Source organism: Belonocnema kinseyi, chromosome 4 (genome assembly GCF_010883055.1).
Source record: "Belonocnema kinseyi isolate 2016_QV_RU_SX_M_011 chromosome 4, B_treatae_v1, whole genome shotgun sequence".
In the NCBI taxonomy this organism is placed as follows: domain Eukaryota; kingdom Metazoa; phylum Arthropoda; class Insecta; order Hymenoptera; family Cynipidae; genus Belonocnema; species Belonocnema kinseyi.
Window position 1 is genome coordinate 112,864,831 of NC_046660.1, and position 26,326 is coordinate 112,891,156.

General features: G+C 33.7%; 2 protein-coding genes across 3 annotated transcripts in view; one reads left to right on the plus strand and one right to left on the minus strand.

The window, feature by feature from the left end:
• The window catches only part of LOC117171427, a 201,874-nt gene that overhangs the window by 81,994 nt on the left and 93,554 nt on the right, over nt 1–26,326 (plus strand). The gene's annotated exons all lie outside the window — the stretch shown is intronic.
• Nucleotides 191–26,292, minus strand: LOC117171428. Of its 2 annotated transcripts, none has more exons than XM_033358740.1 (3): nt 26,167–26,292; nt 25,720–26,009; nt 191–498 (listed from the first exon to the last, which is right to left on the minus strand). In XM_033358740.1, the coding sequence occupies exons 1-3, from the start codon at nt 26,210–26,212 to the stop codon at nt 295–297; spliced, it is 540 nt and encodes a 179-aa protein (XP_033214631.1). In that variant the 5' UTR covers nt 26,213–26,292; the 3' UTR covers nt 191–294. The 2 variants fall into 2 exon arrangements, with proteins under 2 accessions (XP_033214631.1, XP_033214632.1); XM_033358741.1 differs by lacking the exon at nt 191–498 and adding an exon at nt 13,501–13,545.

Below are 26,326 nucleotides of genomic sequence, written 5' to 3' on the forward strand. Positions count from 1 at the left end.
TGTTCGTGCTGTGGACGGCACTCGACTTCGGCTCGTGCGATTTATGATACTCGCTTCCGCCTTGTGTTGCCATGTGATATTTATTCAAATCTTTTTTATAATTGATTAAATATAGCATAATAATATTCAAATAATAAAAGTGACATATGTATATAATATTTTATTCACATTTAGTTAGGTGATGTGATAAGGTATTCTGCTGTGTTATAAAGTACGTATACGTTTCTTTACCAAGAAAGATCATCGAGGTGAGTCTAATTTTTTATCTGATGTAAGAAAAGTGCACTCCATCTCTCAAGCCCTCTCTAGGCGGCCCCCATTATTTTCTTCTCCGAAAATGTTTTCCGCCTCTGGGCAACACTTGCCATGAACTTGATTTTTTTTGCAGAAATCACAGCTACAGGTAGGTTTGCGTGGCTCATCAAGATGACTCTTTTTAGGTGGACAAGGCTCTTCTTCTTTCTCATTTGTTTCACAGCAACAAATCCTACAAGGATCCTGCAAAATGTAACTTTACAGAGTATGTTCCAAAAAATGGCTCTCTTTGTAGATAAATATCCAGTTTTTGTAATATTGAATTAAAATTACCAGAAAAAAAAAACATTTTCTGATTGTTTAAAAAGTCGAGATTCACTTTTGAAATGTTTGAGACCTTATCACCCTTTTACTATAACAGTTTAAGACATCATTGTAATACAGGTATCTGAAGGTAAAATTTCAATACGTGCAATACAGTTCCAAACGATACACATCGTTTACCATACAAGTATTGGAAGCTCACTTTACAATACTGGTGAGAAGTGTATTTTGGTCATCTAGTGATAACACACTCGACTTAGAGGTTGGCGGTTAGGGTTCGATTCCGCGGGTTCAGGAATTTCGACTTTTTTACAAAACTTTTTGGGCATCATTGCATTGCATGTTTGCGAAACATATACATTTATGGCAACATAAAAATACCAGCATTTTAAAAATAAAACCAGACAGTAATATGAAAAATAAAATCATCTGCAGGCTCCGTTTAAATCATTTCGTCTCTAGAGATAGTCTGAGAGATTTGGGTCCTCTAAGAGTGATGCGACGGTCATATAATGGTCCTATTGTATTTGTCACGTACTAAGAGGTTAAAATTCAAACTCATTTTTCCAGTGTGAATATAGAAAAACCCAAGAAGTATGATCCTTTTTATTTATAATTACGTTTTATAATTGCTTTATATTTATATGTATAATTGCATATAATTATAATTAATTTCAGCTGTCCCAGCTGTCTAAAGCCAAACAAATTACTCCCTGTTAGCCATTGTCTGTGAGGAAGAAATTCTCGAGGAATTAATTGTTTTGGTTTTGCGTACTGTTCCTACCCAAGTCAGTACATTCAATTTCAGATTTTGAGCCAATTCGTAGCTGGTGAAGGAGCCAAGCTCAGCAAATACGCGTGAATAAACGGACATACGACAACTCTTGTTTGATTGCGCGTGTTAAAAAAATAGTATGTGCAACGTCCAATGTACTATATGTATCATAAGTATAATTTACCTTTACTTTTGGTTCTTCTAAATCCCAGAATTGACATTATCACGACAACTATGACAGGAGAATCACTACTATATGATTACGCTTTTCATCACGGTATTCATAGTTGATGTTGCAATGAACAGCGGGCCAGGCCTCTGAGGCCCGCTTGCCTTTTCAAGTGTTCAATTTTTCTTTAAATTATTAACAGTTTTTTTTAATTAATTAATTTTCTCATTTTACATATTTCATAATTATAACTGACATATTAATATATTATTTTGGAGTATAATTCAAGAATTTTGTCTGTTTTGGCGTATGCAATTCCATTTACGAGATAAGTTATATTCATTCCAATTTTCAACATCTAAAAAAGTTAGATATCTGAAATAATCGAAACTCGTAGATTCCAAATTATTATGTTTTAGGATGTTAACTTTGAGATTTAAAAAAATATATTCTGAAATTTTAATCCGTAAGCTTAACAAAGGGCCATTAGTGAATGTCGGCTACTATCTGCTTGTTAGTTATGATCAAATTCTCATTTCAATTTCGAAAGGACATTTTAAAGCCTTCAGACCATTCAAATTTACCCTAAAACAAAGTGATAAATGATAATAATGCTAATTTGTTCGGAAGATACTCCAAGGGCTATATGAAATTGAAAGTTAATAATTTAGCACATCAGTTAACATAACCTTAAAATCCCTGAAGAGCGATAATTTATACGCGATGTTAAGTTCCCGGTAGCGATACAGATCAAGAGTTTAAACTTTCAAGGGAATTACAATTAATTTTACAACAGGCCAGTATGGCGTTCTGAAGGCAAAATATCGACAGCTTCAAAAATAGATTCCCGATAGCAATAAAATAAACAAACAACAATCTATAGCGTGAATAAATAATTTAGATCGAAGACCGACATGGTGTCTGAAATTTCAAAAGCAAAATAATAGATACCCTGAATTTTTTCGTGCACATTTTAGCGCAAGCTGCTAAAGAGAGCGAAAAATCGTGATAGCCGCACCAAATCCCGATTTTTCCATGGTAAATCATTAATCACAAATATAATAAAATACCATAGTCTTTGGGACTCTATGGGTTCCTAATATTCAACATTCTAAACAAAAAAAAAACAGAAATTAGGAAAACCATAAAATTTACTTGAACATGAGGATTCGCGAGAATCGTCAGCTTTACAGTGGCATAACTGAGTGGACTTTATGTGAACTGTGTTAGTCAAACAAGCAAGCTAATTATTGAAACAAAAGCAACTTAATTCTGCAGTCACGAGACAGGTTTAAAACAGCGCAAATACCGCGGCGACTGTCTGTTGACAGTTTTGGTTGCCTAGTTGGCACGTGGCTGCGGAACGAAGAACTCGGCTTGGCGGTCGTCGAGCATGTCGTGTCACGCGGAAAGTATAGTGATAAGTCAAACGCAGTCAAGCGAGTGCCGGCTTTTTTGTAAGGATTCTCTGTTAATTGTAAAGAGACAATTTTGGATAATGTCTAAATTCCAAAATTCGGAGCATTGTTGGATACTCGATCGACACGGACGTAAGATGTTGTCTCCGAATGGATTTTACGTAGCACTCAACAAGAAAAGTAAGTAGGACATAAGTTGAATCTAAAATTTTAGGTTAGGATAGGCTCTTGTCATTTTTTCAAGACAAAAGTACTTCTCTGATTAAAAAGTAAGTTTTGTTGACACTTTTCATGAATGGTAATAAAATGCACATATTATTTTTAATCATTTTCGAAACCAAGTGTGTAAGCATCTGATTTTATGGACGCCAAATTTAATCCATAGAACTAATGAAACTATCTGGCCTGTTTATTTAAAAGCCTTTCAGAACGTCGTAGAACAGGCACATTTTTTTCTTAAACATTTGGTCGACGTGCCGTTTCTGTACAATATTATCGTTTCTTTTAACAACAAATGTAGATTGTGAGCTATGTTTTATTACACTACCATGTACTCGCTTTTCGCCGTGAGCCCTAAGGATATCCACCATAATGGAATCTTCGGCTTTGAAAATCTCGCGTATAGATCTTGGTCTTGCTGTTATTTGTGCCATCTAAGACATTGGCCGGTTTTAACATATCAAATCCAGTTCTTAGTTCTCGTTTATACAACATGAATGTGGGGCCTGTCCCCGTCGTGTAGTGCGCGATACTTCTGTAATCGAATAGGAATTTATTTAGCACGGTGTCCAGCATCTCTCTCATTTTTACTATTTTTGCTGCGCCGTTTGTGGCTGGGTGATATAGTGGTAAGAAAGTATGCCTGACTCCGTGCCTTTTCAAAAAACTTTGAAATTCCTCGCTGCGGAATTAATTATTTTCCAAATTACATATCTCCGACCACTTACTATGCACATCAATTACAATTAAGAACATATTTTCAAAAAAAAGTTTCCGCAAAGTCGCAGTGAATGCGGCTTCACGCTTTGTTTAGCCACGACCACGTCGTAAGTGGAGTATTTGCTGGGTTTTTTCTTTCTATACAGCAAACCTTACAGTCCTTAACGGTTTCCTCAATCATACAATCCATTCCCGGCCACCAAACGTAAGAACGCGCAAACATTTTAATCTTTACGACGCCTAAGTGAGACGCATCAAGCTCTTTTAATATCGGCACTTTCATCGATTCTGGAATACATGCTCTCACCCGTGTTCCATCCTGTATCTGAACCCTGATAAAAATATGCCCATCGTTAAAGTCTGTTCTCAGCTGTGATAGTAATCCCTTTCCTCGGTCCTAAAATGAGCTATAACGGCAAGATGATTTCTCTTCCAAATACAAACTGATAGAATCGTTTAAAACCAAAAATAATAGCCATGGCCTCTTTGTCTATTGTTGATTTTCTCAACTCACTCTTTTGAATTCTTTTGGACGCATAGGCTATTGGCTTTTCTGCGCCGTCTTTGTACGTATGCGATAAAATCCCAGATAACCCATAGTCTGAAGCGTTACAAGCTAACATGACCTCTTCTTTCGGAACGAAATTAGCTAATATTCTCGGAGATATCAACTCGTCTTTTATCCATTCAAATGCTCTCTCGTGTTCGTTTTTCCATTCGAATGTTTTGCAATTCAACAAATCGTATAACGATTTCAAATTAACCGTTCTGTTCTTTCAAAAACGCGCATAAAAATGGATTAATCCGAGAAAAGAGGCCAATTCTCTCGCGTTCGACGGTCTCGGCGCATTTATCATCGCATTTACTTTACTCAATGCTTTGTGCAATCCCATTTCGTCGATGACAAAATCTAACACCTTAATGATCTTCTACATAAATCTACACTTTTTTAAGTTAAGTCTAAGTCCGCAGTCTTTCAGACGCTTAAAAATTGTTCCCAATCTTTCTAAATGTTCCTCTATTGTTCCTTCGAGGCCTCGCAAGCACTCATCCATTTTTCGCAACAAATCAGCTGGTGCGGGCGAGACACCCTCCGGAATTTTCGTTTAGTTGAACAACCCCTTGTGTGTTATAATAGTTAATAGTTTCGAACTCTCATCGTCCACGGAGAATTGCATATACGCGTGTGCCAAGTCCAATTCCGAAAAATACAAGCCCCCTTGTGATTCCGCGAAAATGTCGTCTATTGTATGTAAGGGATATTTATTTCTGATTATAAACTCTTTTAGTGTTAGCTTGAAATCTAAAAATATTCGAATTAACCTGTTACTTTAAAAAACTGACACGAAAGGCGTTGCCCACTGGCGAACATCTACTTCTATTAAATGTCCTAATTCCGGTAGTCTGTCAAAATAAAAGAATTCAATTTATAATTTATAATTAAAAAAAAATTATTTATTCTTCAATTCAAAGCATTAAAAATAATAGCTTTGGTTTATATGTTTAACCATAAGTCTTTAAACTATTTAGTTTGAAAAAAAGTTTACACTGTTTTGTAAAAGAATAATTTTTTTGGCTTTGAAATTCAAGAATTTAAAAAAAATCCTTATTGACTAAAAAGTCAACTCTTGTGTAAAATTTATATCTTTTTGGATGAGTTTAACAGTTTTTAATTAAAAATTTGAATTTTTTTGTTGAAGATTGATAATTTTAGTTGAAACTTTAACTATTTGTTTGAAAACGAATTTTTTTTTTAATTAATCTTTTCGGGCTTAAAATTAAATTGTTTTGTAACAAATTTTTATTTCTGGTTTGAACATTTATCTGGTTTGGGAGAAATTTCATCGTTTATGTATAAAAACTTAACTGTCTGGCTGAAAATCTATTTGTTTTGATTGAAAATTCATTAATTTATCTGTAAAATTTTTCTGTTTTTATTGAATTAAACTTTTTTGTTTTAGAATACACAATTTTTGATTGAAAATTTCAACTACTTGGCTATAATTTAAACTAATTTTGTAAAAATTTCAGTTTTTGGTTGAACATTATTAATTTTAGTTAAAAAAATCATCTTTCTGGTTGAAAACATAACTATTTTGTTGGAAATTTGTTTTCCTCTTTTCTTTGTAGTTGAAAATTCAATTATTTTGATAATAAGTTAATTTCTAACATTTTCAATTGGTAAACTCAAATTTTTATCTATAAATAACAATGCAAAAATATTAATCTGGAACAACTGAGAATAAAAATAATTTAACTTTTATTTTCAAAAGTTTTTAGTTAAAAAATTGGTTTCATCGTTAACTTTTTAATGTTACGAACTGAAATTTTCTTAAATTATTATCATTTTGAACCTTAAAAATAATAGCGTAATTTATATTTGGTGTCGGTCTCAGAAGACGGCCGGATATTAACTCCCATATATTACAACGCTGCTTAAGGCTGGTTAACTTCTCAGCATAAAAACAAAAACACAAACCCAAGACGACTCTCTCGGTTCTAGTTCTGCCCCCATCCTTTCCCAACCCTCCCTTATTAACTGAAGTTTGGTGGGACTGACGTTATAACTACAATCTCCACCATATGATGATTTGCTACTTAACTTTGACATGACTTAAACTCAGAAAATAAACTTATTGCAAAAAGGTGATAGTTGGGCGTATAATCTAAACAATGAATAATACAAACTACAAAATAGCCTCGGAAAGGAGTGGAATTTTAATAAACAAAAGGCATGCACACGGAAAATCTAAAGGTCATATTTCAGGCGACGAATGGGGACTGGGTGTTTGGAATGCTAGAGGGGTAAATGATCTCAAGGTAAAAGAATTGCGTGAAACTATGGACGTGAGGAAACTAGACATTTTATGTGTGCCTGAAACAAATAAAAAGGGATGCGAAACTAAAGACATAAAAAACAGCGTGTTGAAAGGCGGATTTAAAATATGATCAGGAGTAGACAGTGAATCGCATGTTAGACAAGAAGTAGATCTGATTTTGAATGAAAGCGCATAGCAGCATCTCGGAGACCATGATTTCGTATCTCCCAGACTGCTGTGGGCTAGAATGAAAGTAGGCATCAGAAGACTATTTATCATAGCATGCTACGCGCGAGTTGATAGTGACCCTAGATAAGTAAAAGACGCCTTCTGGGACACTTTAAATGACAGAATAAATATTTGCGAACATGGGGAAAGAATAATTCTGCTAGGCGACATGAACGGATGGGTGGCCATCCAAATTCAGGATACAGAAGGAGTACTAGGTAATTTTGGGGATCCAAGAACAAACTATAACGGAGATAAATTAGATTGTCTATGCTTAGAAAGGGATCTGTTTATTACAAATATTTGGTACTCAAAACGCGCGTTTCAGTTTATGACTGCTTCTAACTGAATCTTATGGCGCCCTTTCCTAATGCGCGAAACCCGACGCGCGACGGTAGGGACCACGAGGGCGGCTATAAATCGCGGCGACTAGACTGCTCGAGAAGCAGTCTAGCCGCCCAGCCGCCGTGATTAGAATATTCAAAAGTATGTTTTTATTTTACACTTTTTAAATACCTTCTTTGCGCAAGGCTACTTTTCTGCTAATTATTTTATTCTGCTTAAATATTTAAATATTTTTAAACATACCCTCAAAATTAATTGACAAAAAAGAATAAATTTTGATTTTCCAATTTTAAAATAAATATCGGTAAACTAAAAAGTAAAACAATTCTAACTTTTATAAATTGTACAGATCGAAGGCTAAAAAAATCCAAGCTATAATTTTGAATGCTCTAATTTGAAGAATGAATCAACTAATTAAATTTTTTGTTAAATTATATAATTTTAAGCAATTTCAGTAAAAAGCATTAAAACTTGATGGATTACATTTTTTTTTAATTGACATTTTTTAAACTAGACGATAAAAATTATGAATTGTTCAGTTGTTATTTATACATCAAAATTTGTTTTGAAATCTTGTTAAATATTTCTTTAAATTATTTATTTCAAAGAAAAATCATCAATATATTTTACATGAATTTGATGCATGGTTTTTTATTATCTGAAGATGTTCAACCAATGTCATTAAACTGGCTGATATTAACGCGGAAATTTTATTGGAACACTGTGTTATCACTATAAAGATGCCGCTCAGTTAAAATTTTCTTAAATCCTTCCGATTCCCTGTTTAAAAAAAGTTCTCGAATTTCACTTTGATTTGTCTCATTCAATAAAAGCATAAGAAGTGCTTCCTCTTCTTCTTCTTCTTCCTCGAGAAGATTAATTATTAATTGATCCATGCTGTCATGTGCTATTGTATAACCTCCTGCTGCAGACGATCAAACTGGACTGATTACTGGCAACGAAATGGAAATTGACCTGGTCGCTTGTCTCCAGACGCCCCGTAGGAAACCCTTAAGAATCAATAATCGTGCGACTAGTTTCGCGCAAATGAAATAGCGTGACTTTAGTCGTGCATAGGGAAACCCACCTTAAGAGAGTTAATCAAAGATACAAGGGTCATGAGGGGTCCTGAATGCAATACTGATCATTACCTTCTGATTTCAAAAATTAACTTGGGTCAGGGATGGAGAAAAAAGAGAACCAAGAAAACAAAACAAACACGAATCAAAATTGAGAACCTACAAAAACCGGATGGGCGAATAGATTTCCAAAATAAGATAATCGAAAGCATAGATAGGGCAACATCAGAGGACCGTATAAAAAATAAAGATATAGAGGGCGCCTGGATAAAGTTACGGGATATCATTGTTAGATGTACGATCGAAGTGTGTGGTACCGCAGTTGTAGGAAGAATATCTGGTGACGCGTGGTGAAATGACAAAATTCAGGCTGCCCAAAAAGCAAAGAGAGAAGCGTACAAGAGAACTTTGAACATTGCAGGTTTTAGCAATGAGGAAAGAAATAGACGTAGAAATGATTATAGACACGAAAACAGGATACTCAAGCGATTAGTTAAGGAACGTAAAGATACAATTAGAACAGAAGGAGAGATGAAAATACAAAACAGCTTTGAAGGAAGCAAGAAACTGCTTTATAAAAAAATGAAAGGAAACAAAAGTACAGAATTTGGCAACATGACAAAAAGTAGGGAGGAAATGGTACATGATGCAGACAGAATACTAGAGGCTTTCAGAGACTATTTTAGGAGACAATTCAGAAATGAAGCTATAGGACACCACAACTACGATGTTGAACACGATGTGATAGAAAACTGAAATGAGAAAGTCTGTGTCACAGAGATTAAGGATATAATTAAGAACTTGAAAAACGGTAAGGCTGTCGGGATAGACTGTATTAACGCCGAAATGCTTAAACACGGTGGTGAGTACATACCACACAGACTGTGCGAATTGATAATTTTATGTTTCGAGATGGGAGACGTCCCAGACGATTGGAGAAAAGCGATTATCGTACCAATATACAAAAGAAAGGGAGATAAAAGTGACTGCAATAATTACAGAGATATTAGCTTATTAAGTACCGTAAGTCAAATATGCTCAAAGATACTTATTCGTAGGGTAGTAAAAATAACGGAAGCAAAGATTTGGGAAGTCCAAAGTGGGTTTATGCCAGGAAGGTCATGTATGGATCAAATATTTAGCTTAAGGCAAATTACAGAGAAAAGTTTGAGAGTAGGAAAAAAAGTTTTCTGTGCGTTTGTTGACTTAGAAAAAACTTTTGACAAGGTAGATAGAAGTAAACTTTGGGAAGTCCTGAAAGAGTATGGAGTCAATGGATGGCTCCTACAAGCAATAAAAACAATATATACGGGTAGCAAAGCGAGTGTAAGGGTGAATGGAAAATTGAGTGACTGTTTCACTATTATTCATAGACAAGAATGCGTTATGTCTTCATGGTTATTTATATTATTTATGGACAAGTGTTTAAGAATGGCTCTTTTCGACGAAGAGGGTGTGGATCTCGAAACAGTAAGGGTACGTGGGTTAGCGTTCGCAGATGATAAGGTTGTTATGGCAGAGTCAATCGAAGACTTACAAAGAATGTTGAATAAAACAAATTCAAGCATAAAGAGCATGGACCTCAAAATTAACGCAAATAAAACAAAAAATATGGTGTTAGAAGGAAAGAGTGAAAAAACACTATACAATATTTGAATTGAACAAGTTGATAAGTTTGTATACCTTGGTAGCTTAATTACCAAGGACGGGAAGATAGATGAGGAATTAGATAGACGCATAAATGAAGGTAAGAAGGTTATTGGTAGAGCAGGTCCCTTTATCAGAAGTAAAAATATATCAAACAATGCTAAAATGGCAATACATAATTTCATATTTGTACCGACTGTACTATACGGTAGCGAGACATGGACTTATCATGAAAAATATAAGAGTAAAATTAATGCAATGGATATGAGATTCATGCGGATAATATGCGGGAAAACTCTGATGGACAAAGTAAGTAACGAGATAATTCTAAAAGAATGTGGTGCAGAAGAGACGCTAGTAGACACATGGGAACGAAATCGGTTAAGATAGTTCGGACATGTTGAGAGAATGCCAAATGAACGACTAACGAAACAAGTGTATCAAGGTAAAGTAAATGGCAGCGTGCCCAGAGGTAGGCCGCGGAAAGAATGGTTAAAATATGTGAATGAGACCCTTGTTAGAAGAGACATAATAAGTCACAGAAACACGAGAGCCTACATAAAAAATGTATGGACATAAAAGAAGCTAGAGAAGTGTGCCAGGACAGAAAAGTATGGCGGCAAATAGTTAATAAAATAGTGTCAGTGGAGTGAATGACGCCTAAAACGAAAGACCTTGGCCACTAATAGACCCAAGTGGGGATTCTTACATAACGACTTCGTGAGGATCTTCACTTGGGGTGATTGCTAGAGAGATTGATCAGCAACCTGGGTCGGAGCAGTGTTGCGGAACAAAAGTGTTATTTACATAAAAAACACGAGAATTCTGGATCAATCTGAAAATTCTCTATCCCTTCCCCACATTACTCCTTTCCCCACCGAGTGAGTCACGCCTACTCCGAAAGGGAAATGACCTAATGGTGTAATAATAATATGAAAAAAAATAGAAATCTCTAAAATGTTTAAGGCAAAAAAAGGTAAAATTGGTAATTTCGTATTTTAACATAATATGATAAAAAAATTGTAAAATTAAAAGGTGTTAAAAGTTTGTATTTTATACGTATGAATTATTGAGCGTTTGAATGAAATATTTCTGAATAAAAAATATGTCAAGCTTCAGTTTTAAATGTTTAAAATTAAAAAGATATCCACCTCAAATAAGTCATTTTCAGATTTAAAAGTTTGAATTTTCTATAACTTCACCCTGCATTTTGAATTGGAACAGTTAATTTTTCAAAGCAATTGCATGTTGTTCTGAATTGGATCAGAGATTTTTTGAAAAAAATTATAATTCAGATCTGGGACAGGGAATTCTACAAAATAATTAAAATTTTGAGTTAGTACATGAAAATTTGAAAAAAGAAGAATAATCAGGGTACATTGTAATAGAATTAATATAATATATAATTAACTATATATGATATTATAATTATAATAATATTATCTCAACAGATTTTAATATTAATTAGATGTAAGTGATTGTGCTAGAGTTTTAAGCGTTTAAAGTTGAATTTATCTATTAAACATAAACAATTTAAATAGACTTTCAAAAATTAGAAAATTTATTTATGAGAATCATTTAAAATAAAACAATTACGAATCATAAGTACTAAGAAGTACAAAATATGGTATTAACACTTTTTAAAATTGTTAGCAATTTACAATCTTAAAACTCGAAGTCCTACGTAGTCCTGAAAAAAGTATATTATAACCAAATTCTAGGAAGCTATAGTTTGTTATTATTTAATTCCAAATGATTCTCATAAACAAATTTCATAATTTCGAAAGTCCGGAGGTCATTTAAACTTTTTTGGTTTAATAGATAAATCAAACGCTTAAAAACTGCAGCACAACCATTTACAGCTAATTAATATTAATATTATTATAATTATAATATCAAAGAAAATAGTGATATAGAGGAGTAATAAAGCCTAAGGACAAGAAGAACTATAACATTGACACAGAAATATGTAATGATTTAATGATTTAATTACAGTGCAAATCTTCAATAGCCCTCGCTTCTTTAGCCTTTCCGCGAATTGACGCCGCGCCGCATGTAGGTGTACAGTCAGGCGTGAACAAACAAAAGCGAAAACGGAATATTAATCACGGTATTAATTTTCTGATATTGCATATATATTTTTATTTTTAAATTATGCGAAATTTTCAAATATCATTAAAATCGACAATTTCTTTCATTTCTTTCAAATGCGGATCAAGATATAAATAAGACTATTATAATATAACATAATTATAATATTATTATTAATAATATCTGTATATATTTATATATACATAATAGTATTAATATTTATATCATTTATATTTTATACATGAAATAACGTATCCTCAAAATATGCGCATATAAAGAGGGGCGCGAAGTATTCAAATCATGAAAATCGCCAGCATCGAAACCTGGAAATATTAAAATTTGAATCTCTTGATTTTATTTCAAAGCGGATAGAGATATAAATAGAACCGCCGAAGTTTTCCGACCGGCAATCGTGCAACTTTAAGTTTTCAAATTCAGAAGATGAGAAATGGTTTGCGCGCGCAACCCAATCATCGTCTCCCACTATATTCAGACGGACATAGCCCTGTTATAGTATTGGACCATATCTCGTTTCGGATCTGGGATCACTGTGTCTGTGAACTTTTTGTCGCTTATTTTCTCCAACGAAATCAACTGCTTGATTAATTTGAATACCTCTTGATCTCCTCGCGTCATTAGCGATCTTACAATTTTTTTGTCATTCGTGATATTTTTTTCGGTGAAACAAAACTCTAGCTGTTCCACGAACGTTTCCCAATCCTCTCGTTCTATACTAAAGTTAATCTTAGCATTTTCCGCCATGTTTTCTTCCCAATCGGAATCGCTACCTGAATTTCCGTATTGAAAATTTCCCTCGTCAGATTCTGACCTGATTCCACTCGACTTTGTGGTTTATTCGTCGCTGGCCTTTTCCGTTTATGTTTCTTTTTTTATAGCTTTCCTAAGCTTTTCACGAAGGACATCAAACGTCTATGTTTCTTTGAATTCCTCTTTTCTTGAAGCTAACTTCTAGATTATTTGTTGCTTATTTAGCTTCTGGATCGAGCTAGTCCCTGTCTTGGCATCCATTAACTATGCCAAGGATTTTACTCGCTGAAAGCACTCTACAGTCTGGTTACGCTCTTTCGTTAACTGCACTCTTGTTTAATAAAAACCTTTTCCGACGTTTCCCGTCACTTAATTTCACGCACTGACATTTCCACTTAGTATCCTCGTCGCCAAGTTGTAATGTACGAGTATCGTTGCACATAAACGTGAGTAGGAGGTATACAGGAAACAAGTTGGACAGTAGACTCGGTTTAGAATAAGAATAATATATTTAATGATGGAACTGCTTGATTACAATAGTTATACAGAGTAGATCTGGAATCGCTACCTTTCGTAATTCCGGCCAGCGACCAACTGATAAGCAGAGTCTCTCAGCGAAGCATTCGAGCTGTTCGTACGTAACTCGCGTCGTGCTCGTTGTACTCGCACCTCACGCTCGTTATGTGTACTGCATATGTAAACGTAAATTAAATTTTAAACTGCATACAATTTTTAATATTATTCGGACAGTCTTTAATCAATCGGATTACAAATCAAGGTGCAAAAAATAATTTCACTTGAAATTCATTGAGGACTAAAATTATTGAAATTTATCAATTGATAATAATTATCATTTTTAAACAAGTTGAAAAATAAGTTCAATTCATCAACTAACTGCACATATTTTCGAAATTATTTCTATATTAATATGGCCGCTCAAATTACTACAGTTTTATAACACAGGCCCACAAAAAAACGTTGTGTGCACGAGACAAGTGATTAGGCTACCCTTATGTATTTTGAGCCGCTCAATCAGAATATGGCCATAGAATTTGTGCTACACGTTTCGATTTTCTCCTAGATGCAAAAAGTAGGGAAAAGCCCAGGGATTTTCTAGTGACACAAGCCACACAAAAAATGTGTCTGCACGAGACACGTGACTAGGCTACTCTTATGGATTTTGAGCTGCTGAATCCTATTATGGCCTCAGAATTTATCCTACGCGTTTTTTCCTAGATTCAAAAAGTAGGGAAAAGCCCAGGGATTTCCTAGCCACATAGGCCATACAAAAAATTGGTTTGCACGACACAAGTGACTAGGATACTCTTATGGATTTAGAACCGCTAAATCCTAATATGGCCTCAGAATTTGTTCTACACGTCTCAGTTTTCCCCTAGATGCAAAATGTAGGTAAAAGCTTAGGGATTTTTTAGTCATACTGTCCATAAAAAATTTTTTCTGCACGAGACAAGTGACTATAGGCTACCCTTATGGATTTTGAGCCGCTTAATTCCAAATCTGGCCTCAGAATTTATCTTGCGCGTCTCAGTTTCCCTCTAAATGCAGAAATTAAGGAAAACCCTAGATGATATTGTCAAGTGCAACGACTTGTAGAGGCTTAATTTGTACACAGAAATTCTTTAATGTGTCTTCTATTTCCCCTAGCTTAAATAATTCTAGGGAATGTGAAGGTCTTTCTCAGATTATATGGATTAACATGGGAAAAAAATAAAAAAAACCTAATATCCTTTACAGTTTTGCGTGCGAAATCAGTCACTATTCTCGTGCAGACAACTTTTTTTTGTGGGCCTGTATGATTAGAAATTCCCTAGTCTTTTCCCAACATTTTGCATCTAAAGAGAAAATGGAACAAGCCTGCAAAATTTGGGCTTCAAATTTATATTTAGCATGCAAATCTGCAAAGGACATGGAATTTTTTTCACCGTATAAATCTATATGATATTAAAAAGACCTTCAGTTTCCCTAGAATTACCCAAGCTTGGGGAAACAGAAGGCACACTAAAGAATTTCTGTGTACAAATTAAGTCTCTATAAGTCGCGACACTTAAGCATATAACATCCATGTGTCTATTTCCGCGTATACTAGAATTATCAAAATAACGTCCAGAATATCCCTATGTTTTTGCCTATTTTCTGCATCTAGGGGAAAACTGAGACGTGTATGAGAAATTCTGAGGCTAGAATTGGATTCAGCGGCTCAAAATCCATAACGTTAGCTAGACACTTATTTCTTGGAGGCGAATTTTCTTGTGGCCTCTGTGAACAGAAAATCCCTAGGCTCTTCCCCACTTTTTGCATATGAGGAGAATATGGTAAAAGCTCGAAAAATTTTATTGATCAAATTTTGATTGCGAGCTCCAAACTGTAAATTATGTAGCATTTTTCTTATTTTTTACTTTTTAAGTCAGTATAACATACGCAAGACCTTCAATTTCCTTAGATTTATCCTAGCTAGGAGAAACAATAAGCACACTAGGGAATTTGTGTGTATGAATTTGGTCTTTACGAGTCCGAACAGATAAGAATATCAAACCAGTACGTTTATTCTTCCATTTACTAGTATTATCAAAATAATATCCAGAATATTCCTGCACTGTAAAAAATACGTATTAAAATTTCACTTCAAAGTGTAAATTTAAACATATGGAACGTCTATTTTCTAAGGAAAATTTCTCCACATTATAGTAATTTTAGATTCGTCCGTATAATATTCCACACTTCTGAAATTTTCGCGATTGAGCTTTCTTTTTCGCTCTTTTGTTTGCGTGTCATGAGAGCGAAGCGTGCATTTTAGTTTGAAAAATTTATTGCCCACTTTCGGCGAAAGCATGAATGCGAGTGACTGATTTTAAATTATGAAATTTGTGCCATATACGCTTTAAATATATTTATAATATGAGCTTAATGATCTAATTATTTGACGTTAGGTTGATATTTTTGAGAAAATTTCCGCTCTCCATTGTTCAATTTTACGTCATATTAAATTTCATTTCAGTTGAGAATTTTACACTTTTGTTCAATTTTAGACATTTCTATACTAATTTCAAGCCGCTGCGCGTGAGTCCACTTTTTACATACGTTTAGCGTACTAAAATTCCACAACCTTTTTTTACAGTGTAGGTTTTCCCCTATTTTCTGCATCTAGGGGAAAAATGAGACGTGTAGAAGAAAGTCTGAGGCCAGATTTGGATTCAGCAGCTCAATATCAATAAGAGTAACCCAGTCACTTCTCTCGTGCTGACACATCTCTTGTATGGCCTGTGTGATTAAAATATCTCTAGGCTTTTCCCTACGTTTTACATCTAGGGGAAAACTGGATGGTGTAGGACAAATTCTAAGGCCATATTCGGATTCAGCGGCTCAAAAATCCATAAGGGTAGCCTAGTCGCTTGTCTCGTGCAGACAACTTTTTTTGGGGCCTGTTTAATTAGTAGCATTTATGAAAAAGAATCGTATGTCAAATAATTTATTTTTCATGCATTTTCATGATGAAAAAATGCGACTCATAAAACTCGTAGCATGTCTACGTTCCGTGATGGCGAAATGCGACTCATAACGCTCGCAGCTAAGATGTACGCGTTCTCTCACTCATTACATGAAAATCACACCATTCGGTTGACATGCGTCGCAAGAATTGTTATCTGGGAGATGGCGGTTGAAACATCAAATAAAAATTAAAATAAAAGGACTTAAACGTCGTCTTGTTACATCTTCCAACGGAAATTTTTGACAGTGTGGGTATACTGTTGTCTCACAATGCCGCGGAATAGGAAATTGGGGATACAAAAATTCCAGAGCCTACATTTTTCGATTGATTTCGCTATTATTTAAAAATTTGATGTGTTAATTTATTAATTTGTTGAAAAAAATTGTTTTTATTTGATATGTATGTTGCGAAATTCCAAAAAAACCATAATTTTTTTATGTTTGTGCTACCTGTAATAATATAGATAGTTTTTCTTAATTTTTATAAACAGATTGATGAAGAAAATTTATTTTTTGGTATGTATTTAAACACTGGAAGCAGTTTTTATCTCGGTCCTATGTTACCATGTAAAAATAATTTTGTATGCCCCTGCATATTAACATATCATAATATGCCCCTACATATTAGAACTAAATACTGAAATATTACTTTTTTGGATATTATGAAAAGGTCTAATAAACAAATTCATTTAATGGACACTTTTGCAGAAAATGTATTTTTTAGCATAATCATTTAGTTTTCCCTCAAGAATATTACATCAACTGCACATATTGCCACTTAACAGCACTGTTGATTCTTGTATAAAATTCTGATAAACAGATTCATCAAACGAGCGCTTTTAAATACAGACAAAGCATTATTTTAGCATAATCGTTCATTTTATGCTCAATACACGGAGAAAAAAGTTCAGCGGCTCCTATCCTTGCAAGGGTTAGAGCCACTAAACGGAATAGTAAATTATGGACGGGCCACTACAAGAGTAGAATCTACTGAACGCGTGTTGATTCGACTCTACTAGTCGCTGAAGAGTAGCTTTTACTACGCAGGCAGTCGCACGTACAATTCCTGTTCAGTAGAACATACCGAAGATGAGTGCGATCTACTGAACAAGAATCGTACATGCGACTGCGTGCTCAGTAGATGCTACTCTTCAGTGATTAGTAAAATTGCGCTTAAAATTATAAAAAAGAATCCTTAAAAATTTATAATTACACAAAGTACATGATTTTTTTCAAGATATACATGCATCTACATATGATTAATTGGTAAATCGTATTTTTAACACTTTATTAACAATTAAAATTTCGCACGCAACGAGGGGGATTCGAACGCATAACTTATCGCACGCTAATCAAGGACTCTAACCATTCACCTATCGAGACTAGTTGTCAGCAGCTTGAAAAACTGGGAATGGATTCTTACGCCATCGGCGCCGGCCAGCGGATCAGAGAGGTTAACTTTATACTTACAACTAAGGACCGTCAGAGGGCTATACAGTCGATTTTACTGAACAGATAGTCAGCCTTCGTACTCTTCTGTTCAGTAGAATCAACACAACGCTGTTTAGTGTTCTTGAATCAACGAGTAGTTACTATTACTATAAATCAGCTTACTAAACGCGAATAGTAGCATATACTCTACCTGTTCTCTCCGTGTAATAATATGTTAACCGGATATATTAACACTTAACAGCATTTTTCGTTCTTATAAACAATTATTATTTAAAATCAATACATCCTGTTAAAGTATTATTCTTCAGGATAAAATTAAGGGTTCTACTAAAAACCCGAGATTTCTGTATTTAAAGTCGCCTATTTAAGGAATCTGTTCACGATAGTTATTTATAACAACAAAAAATGTTGTTGAGTTTCAATATATCCCATATAAATATCATTCTTGAGGGCAAAATAAACTATTAGGTTAAAAAGACTCATTTTCTGTTTTGTTTTGTTTATCAAAATTGTTTATAATAACGAAAGATGTTTTTCAATGTTAATACATTCAGTTAAAATATTTTTTCAAGTAAAATAAACGATTGCGCTGAAAAAAATTGAATTTTCTATATCCAAAGGCGTATTACTTTTTACTGGTTTAGTTTAGTAGGTTTAGTTATAATAAAACATTCACTTTCCATGATTTCACAAGAAGATCGAGACTGTGACTACTGTAGTAGAAAAATATGTTCATATAGTTTTATGCACATAAAACGGCTATCATTTGGTTCGACATTAAAAAGACGTAAACCTTCTTTTTTTTACATTGTTCAGACAATGTAAAAAATGAACATATACGTCTTTTTAACGTCAGAACCAAATTATTATACTGTCTTATTTGCACACATCATTTGCTTCCTCTTGGAGGGAGCAAAGATATAATTATGTAAAATTGTACATTTTCATATCTACTTTTTTGACATATTTAAATATTATTCGAATTCAGGAACTCGAAAATTGTAATTTTCAAAGAGAATGTATGTGTATTTACCTTGTTTATATGAAGAAAACTTTTTGAATATTCAGGGGCGCACATATTTAGGTAGCGATGTGCTATTTTCTTATTTAAAAAAACGCCTTTTCTTCATTTTTACTTAAAATCATGAATTGTTTAGTATTATTTTCAGTAAAATCTACATTTTCCAGTTCATCTCACTCAAACCCACACCCCATCCACTCAAACTATTGGATAACCCCCCCCCCCCCAGTTGGGGTAGCAACCGCTACTTTTCATACATGGTTTGTGCGCCCCTGTGAATATTGGAAATATGATCGTACAGGTCCATCCACTCAGTGCCGCCACTAAGGCAAACTATAAAATGGAATACGCCATATTTTTTTGTTTTTTTTTTTGCTAATTTTATGCTAAAAAAAATTTGTTGCCTTTTTAAACTTCGGAGAAAAGTGTGGCAGCGCTAGCAGGATGTCCACTCAGCGCCGCCACCAACGAAAGCTCATTAAAAATGATTATAATGCCATAAACGATGAGTAGAGATTTTTTTGCTTTTTTTATCTATGATGATATATATTACGTTTCATAAAAAACTACCCCTAAGTCTTACACAACTACCCCCTGTGATCAAAAACATTTTCAAAATGGGAAAACTACCTTCAACGATGTAAACATGATTTAAGGCTTCAAATTAATCACATGACACTTGAAAATTTCGCCCTCTTTATAATTTCCACAAAACTACCCTTCCACGTTAACGTATGCAGCAGAACATACATACGTATGAAAAAAGCATTAAAAATAGTCAAACTTCGAAGGAACTGTTAGTTGATATTTTCTTGCTCTTTTTTTGCTCTTTGATAATATATAATACGTTCCCTAAAAACTATCCCAAAGTCATACATACCCTCCCCGCGTCATCAAATACGTTTTAAAAGTTGGAGGACCACCCTGAACAAGGTAAAAACGATTAAGAACTCCAAATTAATTACATGTCACTTAAGAATTTCCCTCTCACTATAATATTCCCAAAACTACCCTTCCACGTGAACGTATGCAACAGAACATCTTCCACTGCATACGTTTACGTGGAAGGGTAGTTTTTCGAGAAAATTATGAAGACGGGGAAATTTTGAAGTGCTATGTAATCAATTTGGAGTTCCAAATCATTTTTGCATTGTTTAAGTTAGTTTTCCAACTTTTAAAATGTTTTTGATGACGAGGGAAGGGTATGTATGACTTAGGGGTAGTTTTTGGGTAACGTATTATATATCATCGAAGAGCAAAAAAAGAGCAACAAAATATCGACTCACAGTGTTTTCTAAGTTGTATTATTTTTTATGCTTTTTTCATACATATATATGTTCCGCTACGCAGGTTCACGTGGGAGGGTAGTTTCTGGGGAAATTATAATGAGAGAGAAATTTGCAAGTTTCATGTTATTAATTTTGAGTCCTCAATCATTTTTATATTGTTCAAGGTGGTTTTTTAACTTTTAAAACGTTTTTGATCACGATGGGTGAGTATGTATGACCTAGGGATAGTTTTTGGGTAACGTATTATATATAATCGAAGAGCAAAAAAGAGCAAAAAAATATCGACTCACAGTGTTTTATAAGTTTTATTATTTTTTATGCTTTTTTCATACATATATATGTTCCGCTGCATAGGTTCACGTAGGAGGGTAGGTTCTTGGGAAATTATAATGAGAGAGAAATTTGCAAGTTTCATGTTATTAATTTTGAGTCCTAAATCATTTTTATATTGTTCAAGGTTTTTTTTTAAATTTTAAAACGTTTTTGATCACGATGGGTGAGTATGTATGACTTAGGGATAGTTTTTGGGTAACGTATTATATATAATCAAAGAGAAAAAAAGAGCATAAAAATATCGACTCACAGTGTTTTTTAAGTTGTATTATTTTTTTTATGCTTTTTTCATACAGATATATGATTCGCTGCATAGGTTCACGTGGGAGGGTAGTTTCTGGGGAAATTATAATGAGAGGGAAATTTGCAAGTTTCATGTTATTAATTTTGAGTCCTAAATCATTTTTATATTGTTCAAGGTGGTTTTTCAACTCTTAAAACGTTTTTGTTCACGAGGGTTATGTATGTATGAATTAGGGGTAGTTTTTTGGAAACGCATTATACATTATCAGAGAGCAAAAAAGAAGAAAAAAATATCGACTAACAGTGTTTTATAAGTTTTATTATTTTTTATGCTTTTTTCATACATATATATGTTACAGTGCATACGCTTATGTAGAAGGATAGCTTTTCGGGATAATTTAATAGAGGGGAAAATTATTAAGTGTCATATAATTAATTTTTCATTCTTAATCATGTTCACATTGTTCAAGGTAGTTTTCCATCTTTTAAACCGTTTCTGATCACGAGGGGTAGGCATGTATGACTTAGGGTTAGTTTTTCGGGAATGTATCATATATTATCAAAGAGCAAAAAATGAGGAAAAAATGTCAGCTAACAGTGTCTTCTAAGTTTGATTATTTTTAATGCTTTTTTCATACATATATGCGTTCTGTTGCATACGTTCGCGCGGAAGGGTAGTTTTGGGAATATTATAATGAGAGGGAAATTTGCGAGTTTCATTTTATTAATTTTGAGTCCTAAATCATTTTTATATTGTTCAAGGTGGTTTTTTAACTTTTAAAACATTTTTTATCACGATGGGTGAGCATGTATGACTTAGTGGTAGTTTTTAGGGAACGTATTGTATATTATCAGAGAGCAAAAAAAGAGCAAAAAATATCAGTAACAGTGTTTTCTAAGTTATATTATTTTTTATGCTTTTTTCATACATATATATGTTTCGCTGTATACGTTCACGTGGAAGGGTAGTTTTTCGGGAAAATTATAAAGAGGGGGAAATTTTGAAGTGCCCTGTAATCAATTTAAAGTTCTTAATCATTTTTGCATTGTTCAAAGTGGTTTTCCAACTTTTAATGCGTTTTTGATGATGAGGGGAGGGTATGTATGACTTAGGGGTAGTTTTTGGGTAGCGTATTATATATTATCGGAGACCAAAAAAAGAGCAAAAAATATCAGCTAACAGTGTTTTCTAAGTTATATTATTTTTTATGCTTTTTTTCATACATATATATGTTCCGCTGTATACGTTCACGTGGAAGGGTAGTTTTTCGGGAAAATTATAAAGAGGGGGAAATTTTGAAGTGCCCTGTAATCCATTTGGAGTTCTTAATCATTTTTGCATTGTTCAAAATGGTTTTCCAACTTTTAATACGTTTTTGATGACGAGGGTAAGGTATGTATGACTTAGGGGTAGTTTTTGGGTAGCGTATTATATATTATCGGAGAGCAAAAAAAGAGCAAAAAATATCGACTAACAGTGTTTTCTAAGTTTAATTATTTTTAAAGCTTTTTTTCATACATATAAATGTTCTGCTGTATATGTTCACGTGGAAAGGGCAGTTTTGGGGAAATTGTAAAGAGGTCGAAATTTTTAAGTGTTATGTGATTAATCTGAAAACTAAATCATGTTTACATGGTTGAAGGTAGTTTTCCCATTTTAAAAACGTTTTTGATCACAGGGGTTATTTGTGTAAGACTTAGGGTAGTTTTTTGGGAAACGTAATATATGCCATCATAGAGCAAAAAGAAGCAAAAAATCTGCACTTATCGTTTATTGCATTATAATATTTTTTAGTGAGTTTGCGTAGGTGGCGGCGCTGAGTGGACACCTTGCTAGCACCGCCACCCTTTTTTCCGATGTTTAAAGTTCAAAAAAAAATTTTTAGCATAAGATTAGCAAAAAATGTGGTGTATTCCATTTTATATTTTGCCGAAACGTAAAATAAAATATACACACGTATTCAGTTTGACGCGGCCGACAAATTTTTCTTATGTAACTTTTTTATTAGATAATTAATACTTTAGATAAACAATAAAAACGTAGAAATATTTCCAATCAAAAATCGATGTTTTGTAAAACACAACTCGCGATTATTCAGCCGTTTGTTGATAAAAATGCTTGAAATTTGTATGGTGTATTCTCAATATATAAGCGATGCCTTTAAACAACGCACTTTGTGTAAAAAGCTAATATGTATGTTTATGTTGAACCTTTAGATGACGGGAAAATTTCCGTTCAAATCGAGTTTTCATTTGACCCAAAGTTTATACATAATTTCAACAGAAAACTCGTTTCAAATCCCCTGACAGGTGGTCGATATATCGACCACCCCCGTCCGTAACGTAAAGGCTAATATATAAGTCAAACTTTTAATGAAATTTCAGCGTTATAGTTTAGTATACCCATATATATTGATGCGCTGAGTACGAAAAAAATAGTGAAAGAAATCCTGAAGGCACCCTTGACCTTGAAAATACCATCTCAAGGTCATTTTTTTATATCTTAGCGTTAATGTTGGCATACCCATGTTTTTTTTGGGGCACTGAGTAAGAAAAAAATAGTGCTGAAAATCCTGGACGCAGGCGTGACCTTGAAAATCGAGATTTCAAGGTACTGAGCGCATCTAGATAAATGTATAAACCGAGTTTTTAGTCCAAACAAAATTTTTTTTTACCTTGGAATGACGATTATCAAGGTCAAAAAGTCTCCAGGATGTTTCTCACTATTTGCCCCTTATTCAACGCACAAAATTTTGCCCGAAAACATCAAATAGTTAGTGTGCATTGAGTGGTTGATGTTTCGACCACCCCCGTCCTCTAAAGGTTAATGAGAAAATGATTGCGAACGAAAATCACGATTTGCCAACTTCGACCAGTGGGACAGTCATCGGAAAAACGTTAGTTGAAGTAACTTATCGCGAGAAAGTTGTTCACTAGACTCTGAAAAAGTTTCTATGAAAAGTTGAAGAAAATCGGTCAAAAATTGTGGAAATGGCAGCGAGTTGAAGTCAAAACACACTGTCGCGCAGCGCTCCGCTTATCGGCCTTTGTTCCTGAGCAACTAGTCATCAGCGGTAAAGAGCAACAAAATAATCTAGCTGCAGCGTGTGTTGACTTCAACTAGCTGCCATTTTCACAATTTTTGATCCATTTTTTTCAAATTTTCAGAAAAACTTTTATAAAGTCTAGTGAACAACTTTCTCGCGATAAGTTACTACAACTAACTTTTTTTCGATGACTGTCTCACTGGCCGAAGTTGGCAAAACGTGGTTCTCATTTGCAATCACTTTGTTATTAAACAAAAACAAATATATTACCTTTTTAAACAAAATGCGTTGTTTAAAGGCATCGCTTATATATTGAGAATACACCATACAAATTTCAAGCATTTTTATCAACAAACGGCCGAATAATCGCGAGTTATGTTTTACAAAACATTGATTTTTGATCGAAAAATTTTCTAAGTTTTTATTGTTTATATAAGGTAATAATTATCAAATGAAAAAGTTTCATTAGAAAAATTTGTTGGCCGCGTCAAGCTGAATACGAATAGCGCTTGTTGGTTGTTGCGTCCGTCATTTATTAGCGTTTTGATGCCACTGCGAATGATCTATTGAGGTGCCTTTCATGACCTTTTATTATCTATCAATAGCGATTTATAATTTTCAAGTAAATGATTTAATTTGTTTAAATAAAGAAAACTTATTTTACATTTGAAATATAATACTACTTTAACTTAGAAAGCTGTTTGTTAAGACACGATACATTGTTTGAGATTTTGATGGTCTCTGTAAGATTTTCTTTTTAATCCTTAACTGGCACAACTTCTTTTTATTACGTAAATGGCCCAACATGTGTTTTTCACCCCACGTGTTCAAACATGTCTCTGGCAGCCGGTATTATATATTTTTGCACAACAAAATTATGTGATGTAGTTTAAGATATGTTTTTTAAAATGGAATCGGTTTTATTTTCATTAGTTTAATTTAAGTTAATTAAAAAAATTTTTGAAAAAAAATACAAGAAGTGAGTTTTTTTACATAAAAATTCATAACTCACGTAATTTTTAATATTTTTACCTGAAAATATACGGTTATACTCTTGATATACCACAATTTAGGAAAAAAATTACTGCATTATTGTTACTTCCAAAAAAGTTATTTATTTTGCAAAATGAAAACTCGATTTTATGGTGAAATAAAACATCATATTTTTCCATGTTCAAATCAATATATTTTTATTTGGATGCACAAAAAAAGTTAATGGAAATACAAAATATAAAAGCAGCATAAAAAACAATTTTTGAAAGTCGTAATTACTCTTTCAAACCTACACCTTCGCTACAAAGGCCTGTGCGGTGCTCATGACACATCGGGCAATTGCACGCAATTGCAAGCGCGATTGTAAGCGTACATTTTTTAATGTTAATTTGTTCGATTGTAAGCGTTCAAAATAATGAAAAAAAATTATTACACTTTAGATGATAAAATTACGTTGGAAATTTAACGAAAATCACTGAAATCAATGGCTCAAATTTTGGTTGAAAATCACTTTTTTGCTCACTGACGGCACAACGGGTAATAAATACACCACAGTTTTACAAGGTCTACTTTGAGCGGGTACCCAACTTATGCTGACGGTTTGCGTTTTATACTAACCCACTTTACCTTTAGTTAGTGATCTCAATTACTGGTAAAAGTCGGCACGCAGTCCATTTTCTCGAATTTAGTATACGGTTAATTCGAGTTCCAAAATTTTTGGGGGTAATTTTTACCCGCAGTGCCAGTTAAGGGTTAAGACAGAAACATCAACTTGATGAAGTTAGAGTCCAGTTTTTCTGTGTTAGTGGAAATAAACTTCCCTTCTCGAGGAAGCAAATGCACGTGATGACTAAAGGGCTCATAAGGTGAATACATCCATTTCGCAGCGGTATAATTTCGTTTTCATTCGAAACCGAGGCTTTATTTGTTGTTGAAGTATTTACTCTGTCACCTTAATATTATCCTATATACTATACCTGCATTGGAATAAAGCAACAAGCTGGTACGTTATAATCTGGGCAAATCTGATCAGGATGAATATACGGCCCATTAGGGTGACAAGGACTATATTTTGGACTGAACTCATTTTGGATATTTGAATCATCTCCTATACCCGCCTGAACTTTTGTATCTAATTCTACTTCAACATCAATTTTTTCCTTTAATTCTGTCTCTGGCGGAGGCACTTCATTCCTCTGACCATATTTTTTTCTAGGGGGGCACGGATTTTTTACCTGGTTTAGTCCCCACTCAACACCATGATTTACTGGAATTTAATTGTTCACACTTATCACGAAAAAAATAGTAAATAACAGAAAGAGCAATTCTTTTTTAAAATTAAATCAATAATTATGTATAAATCTCATGAATGCAGTCTAAATTACAAGTGAGCTATAGATATTTAAATTAAATATAAGACATACCATAATCGTATAATGTATCCAGTATACTTTTTCGCTGATCATCCATATTTTATTTATCAATTTTTTATGGAGGTTAAAATTTACTCTTGATGAAAATATAGACTTTTACAATTTTGAAGTGCGGAAACTAAATTGTGTGAACATAGTCTATCTCGAGAAA

What these genes read in the sequence shown, in the direction of transcription:
- LOC117171428 (XM_033358740.1), bottom strand. Translation starts at nt 26,212, where the DNA reads ATGGATGATCAGCGAAAAAGTATACTGGATACATTATACGATTATG. An exon ending in GGATACATTATACGATTATG is followed by an intron (nt 26,010 to 26,166) that starts GTATGTCTTATA and finishes ATTAAATTCCAG; the next exon opens with TAAATCATGGTGTTGAGTGG. An exon ending in GTTGCTTTATTCCAATGCAG is followed by an intron (nt 499 to 25,719) that starts GTATAGTATATA and finishes TACATTTTGCAG; the next exon opens with GATCCTTGTAGGATTTGTTG.